At 52.6% G+C, this 5,167-nt stretch overlaps 1 protein-coding gene across 1 annotated transcript; it reads left to right on the top strand.

The window, feature by feature from the left end:
- The first annotated feature begins 6 nt into the window (after positions 1-6).
- Positions 7-5,149, top strand: LOC120859716 (putative inactive carboxylesterase 4). Its single transcript, XM_040235715.1, has 3 exons — positions 7-72; positions 3,214-3,347; positions 4,440-5,149. The coding sequence occupies exons 2-3, from the start codon at positions 3,217-3,219 to the stop codon at positions 4,720-4,722; spliced, it is 414 nt and encodes a 137-aa protein (XP_040091649.1). The 5' UTR covers positions 7-72; positions 3,214-3,216; the 3' UTR covers positions 4,723-5,149.
- The last annotated feature ends 18 nt before the right edge of the window (positions 5,150-5,167 follow it).

The raw sequence follows: 5,167 nt of genomic DNA, 5'->3' as shown, positions 1-5,167 counted from the left end.
ACGTTTTCTGAAGACTGTCTTTACCTAAACATATACACCCCTGCTGACTTGACGAAGAGAAGCAGGCTGCCGGTAAGCGGCGGGAACCACTGGGCGAGCCTGGGGTAGACTGGAAGGGGATGAAGGCAGTGTCGGGTGGGGGCGTCTTGGGCCAAGGGTCTTCTGGGGCCCCAGGGCTTTCTTGTGCACCACAGCCAAACCTGACATTAGGGAGCGCAGGTGGCCCACACCTCTGTTTCCCCTCGGGCAGAGTAGGACCCCTGGGGGAGATTGCTGCACATCTGTAATGCACATTTCATTTTTCCAGGGTCTCTCATGCTAATAGATGGACAAGAAGGATGACTCTTAATTGCTAGATTAGGAATCTGATACCCAGAGAGGGTAAAACGTCATTTCCATAAAGTTAGAGCTGGAAGGAACCTTGGAGATAAGCCAACAAGCCAACCCTTCCTTTACAGACAGAGAAACTCATGCCCAGTGAGGGGAAGGTGTGGTCACAGAGTCGGGTTCGCAGGACTGGAGCACAGGGCTCCTGGAACAGCCGGGAGTGCTCTGACACGCGCTAGCGTGGAACCTGTGTGTGGCCTTTCCTCAGCACACGGAGGCCCTCTCTGACAGCTTCCTGTGTCACAGCTTAGGGGGCAGAGCCTGGAGCAACAAGCTTTTCCTATACTTTCCTTTGCCAACTATCAAGATTTTCTTGTATCTAAATTGACTTCCTGATTGTCTGGGCTGGAAGAAGAACAAGCTGGAATCAAGATTGCTGGGAGAAATATCAATAACCTCAGATATGCAGATGACACCACCCTTCTGGCAGAAAGTGAAGAGGAACTAAAAAGCCTCTTGATGAAAGTGAAAGGGGAGACTGAAAAAGTTGGCTTAAAGCTCACTAAGATCATGGAATCTTGTCCCATCACTTCATGGGAAATAGATGTGGAAACAGTGTCAGAATTTATTTTTTGGGGCTCCAAAATCATGGCAGATGGTGATTGCAGCCATGAAATTAAAAGATGCTTACTCCTTGGAAGGAAGTTATGACCAACCTAGATAGCATCTTAAAAAGCAGAGACATTACGTTGCCAACAAAGGTCCATCTAGTCAAGGCTATGGTTTTTCCAGTAGTCATGTATGGATGTGAGAGTTGGACTGTGGAAAGCTGAGCGCCGAAGAATTGATGCTTGTGAACTGTGGTATTGGAGAAGACTCTTGAGAGTCCCTTGGACTGCAAGGAGAACCAACCAGTCCATTCTAAAAGAGATCAGTCCTGAGTGTTCTTCGGAAGGAATGATGCTAAAGCTGAAACTCAAGTACTTTGGCCACCTCATGCAAAGAGTTGAGTCATTGGAAAAGACTCTGATGCTGGGAGGGATTGGGGGCAGGAGGAGAAGGGGACGACAGAGGATGAGATGGCTGGATGGCATCACTGACTCGATGGACGTGAGTTTGAGTGAACTCCGGGAGTTGGTGATGGACAGGAAGGCCTGGCGTGCTGCAGTTCATGGGGTCGCAAAGAGTCGGACATGACTGACCGACTGAACTGAACTGAACTGAACTGATGAGCCAGTGAATCAGCATTTTCAAATACTTGGAGCCCAGTGAGATGACCGACATCTAGACTCAGGCTGGACGCTGGGGCAGGTCTGCTGGAAAAGGAGCAATCACTGGGGTAGAGACAGGGCTGGGCACACCCAGCCATCACCCAGGAACACCCTTGGCATGGTGCCCAGATATGGAGAAGGGTGTCTGTGAACCTGTGACTAGAAGCTCAAAGAGGTGGGGACAATTGTTCATTCATTCATTTCCCCTATTACATACTGAGTGTACCCATACACATAGCTAGAGGTGGGGGTTAGGAGAAGAGGGAAGGGAAAACCGTGACCACACAGCCCCTGGCTTGGAGGATCTGCACCGAGCTGGACTGGCCTCTTCAGCAGATCGCTGCTGATCAGCCCCTGGCTCAGCCTGGACTCAGAGATGACTGCAAACTCGGTCCCTCCACCCAGAGGCAGGCAGGGGTCAGAGGTGTCGGAGGAGCTGGGGCTCTGGAAACCTGAGGGTGGAGAACCTCTAGTGTGGACACAGGCTCTGGAACTGTAGGGTCTGGGTGTAAATCTTTGTTCTGCCTTTTACTAGCTGTTTCCTCAAACTGGGATAATCACACATGAGGCTTCAGTAACAAATATCAAGTTTATGGCAGCTTCTGGGTCAGAACATGAGGCAAGTCTTCCTGATGCATTAGTTAGAGTTGTAAGGAAGGAATTGCTTCTGCCCCAACAGCCACCCTGCTGTGGCATGGCCACTGCCTGCTGTGTGCTGGTCTGCTCAACATGTGGACTCTGGAGCCAGACTGCTTGGGTTCAAGTCCTGTCTCTACCGCTTACTAGCTGCATGACCTTAGCGTGGTTAAAAGCCTCAGTTTTCCTGTCTATGAAATGGGACAATTAAGAGTCCCTCTCAAATGGATGATTTATTTTTATTGCTTAGAACCATTCTTAGCACATAGTTTGTAACTGATTTCTTTTATTTTACTAACCAAATTTTTATAATATTATTTCAATCTTTCTTGCCCTGTAAACTCCTTAAATTCAGGACAGTGTTTTATGAATTATCATGTTTTCTCTCATGCTCAGTTCCCGAAGTCCCTGGCACCTAGTAGGTTTTCAGATCGTATTCACCTAATAGTTGAAGACTTCTTGGAGGAGTTGGTTTTATACTGGGCTTGGAGGATGGGTGAGATTTGGGGAGCTAAGTAGGCAGCAGGAAGTCATATTAAGAAGAGATATCATCCAGGGTGTTTGCTTCTTGACACAATCATTCATTCACCTGAGAAGTTGAATTCACCACACAAAAAGGTAACTAAGATGAAACTGAAACAAGCTTCTAACCAAGGACTTCATGCAGAGTGCACTGAGCTGAATGATGGGTCCAGGAGTGAGGGGTCCAGGAGTGAGGGGTCCAGGAGTGAGGGTGGTGGGAGTGTTGGGGAGGAGATGATGCTTGAGCCTTGGCTGTTCCCATGATGATGTTCTCAGCATGAGGAGCAGTGAGAGCAGGTGGCACTGGGGCAGGGGAGACAGGCAGGGGCAGCCAGGGTGCCCTGAGTGGGGTGCTGGCCCGGGCCGCAGCTGGAGAACGGGTAGGTGACCAATCCTGCCTCTGAGCTCTTCCCCAGCTCTGCTTCCTGTAACCCTGTGGTTGCATCCTCCCATCCAGGTGATGGTGTGGATCCACGGGGGAGGTCTCGTGGTGGGCGGGGCATCAACCTATGATGGGCTGGCCCTCTCTGCCCATGAAAATGTGGTGGTGGTGACCATTCAGTACCGCCTGGGCATCTGGGGCTTCTTCAGGTAAGACCCTGAACTCTCCTGGTGGCACACTGCCCCCAGGGTGGGGGTGCTAGGACCCCACTCTGGTCATGCAAGCCCTCAAGGGGCTCCTTGCTAGGCTCCCTGCTAAGACATCTGAGTGCCCTCCTAACTGGGCTCCACCTACCTTCTTGTTCCCCAGCCACCCTGGTGCACTTATTTCTGAGCTCTTACACATAAAACACCCAATCTCCCTGACACACTCCTATTATTCCTACCAAGCCCAACCGAGTTGTCATCTCATCTGAACTGCTTATCCCTTTTTCACTGTGCTGCTGGCATGTTGCAGTATCTTCACGATGACGGTTACCATGCAGCACAGCACTTAGAGGCTCACACATCTTTCCTCCTGGGGAAGTAAAGAGGGGTAGACTCATGGGAGCTCCAGGAAGTCTAGTAGGTGAAAGAACGGGTGCCTGGAACTGGGAGGCTGTAAGGAGCATCTGACTCCAGGGGACATCTACTGGGAGGAGCCTTGAGCCCACTCACCCCATTTCCTTCCTGGAATATGGCACATGCATGAGTGAAGGCTTGAGTCTCCTGCGTGGATTCTCTGGAGACAGGAACCAGGTTTCTAGCAGGCAGTTACTGAGCTTTTCCCAAATGCAGTGGTGCCAGGACCTCTTACCCTGAGATGCTGGGGGGTGGCCCGGGGAAGGGGTGGTCACCTCCCTGAAAAGACCTGTGGGCCAGCGGAGGGTTGTCCCAGGGGAGTCGTGTCCCAGGATGTGTCCCCTTCACGGAGACCCCTCAGCTCTTCCCCCCACGGCCCGTGTCTGCTCCCAGTGACAGTGTAACTGCGCATACTCACCCCACTTCCTCTCCCCCGGCCTCTCTACCACCTGAGCCAGGGTTCCACCCCGACCATAGCAGATGGTCAGTCAGTAGATGAAGGAGGGCTCTGCAGAGCCCTGTAGCAGAGCAGGACAGCAGGAGAGTGAAGACCCCGTGTCAGGGCTGTGGAAGCCCAGTCCTTTCCAGAAGGCTCCCCTGGACCCCCAGCCCCATCTCTGGTCCTCAGGGCCCTGCCGGGACATCTCTCCTCCCAACCGCACCCTGTCCTCTTACTCACAGCACAGGGGATGAGCACAGCCGGGGGAACTGGGGCCACTTGGACCAGGTGGCCGCGCTGCACTGGGTCCAGGAGAACATTGCCAGCTTTGGAGGGGATCCAGGCTCTGTGACCATCTTTGGAGAGTCAGCAGGAGGGGAAAGTGTGTCTGTTCTTGTAAGTCTTCCTGGCCCTGATGTGGCTGCTTATGGGACCCCTTGCAGACCAGCCCATCTGGTTCTGGGACCTTTACTTCCAAGACCTGGATTCAACATTGACCCGACTCTGTGCAGCATCAGATGGTGAAGAGTTAATGGCCAGACTCCCCTTGGCCCCCAGGAAGCTCAGGGCTCAGCTCAGCCTCTGGGGCCGTAGCTGCAGCCACAGCTGCGATAGACACTCTTCCTGTCCTGTGTCCGTTGAGCTCATCCTCTCCTTCTTAATCATTTTAACGTTAGGACTTGCCTCACTTCTCTTGAAATTAGGGGTGAGTGTAAATGATTAATCAGAGGAGTCGACCATGAGTTGGTCTGAGTGTACTTGTCTTACTTGAAGCCAGGCCTACAATTCAGGAGCCACGAGCACTAGGAACCGGTTGGGGGCCCCCTCTGAGGGCCCTGGTGGCTTGTCCATGCCCAGGAGGGAGGGCAGCAGTCTCTGGGGCTGAGGGATGGAGCTGGGCTGGGGAGAAGGAGAAGAGGAGGGATGGGGGATGGGACGGGGACAAGGGACACAGACAGGACCTGGGAGC

This window comes from Oryx dammah, unplaced genomic scaffold (assembly GCF_014754425.2).
Source record: "Oryx dammah isolate SB20612 unplaced genomic scaffold, SCBI_Odam_1.1 HiC_scaffold_2520, whole genome shotgun sequence".
In the NCBI taxonomy this organism is placed as follows: domain Eukaryota; kingdom Metazoa; phylum Chordata; class Mammalia; order Artiodactyla; family Bovidae; genus Oryx; species Oryx dammah.
The sequence above is the reverse complement of the archived record's forward strand: the minus strand, read 5'-3'. Positions and strand labels throughout refer to the sequence as shown.

What these genes read in the sequence shown, in the direction of transcription:
- LOC120859716 (XM_040235715.1), top strand. Translation starts at nt 3,217, where the DNA reads ATGGTGTGGATCCACGGGGGAGGTCTCGTGGTGGGCGGGGCATCAACC. An exon ending in GGCATCTGGGGCTTCTTCAG is followed by an intron (nt 3,348 to 4,439) that starts GTAAGACCCTGA and finishes TCTTACTCACAG; the next exon opens with CACAGGGGATGAGCACAGCC.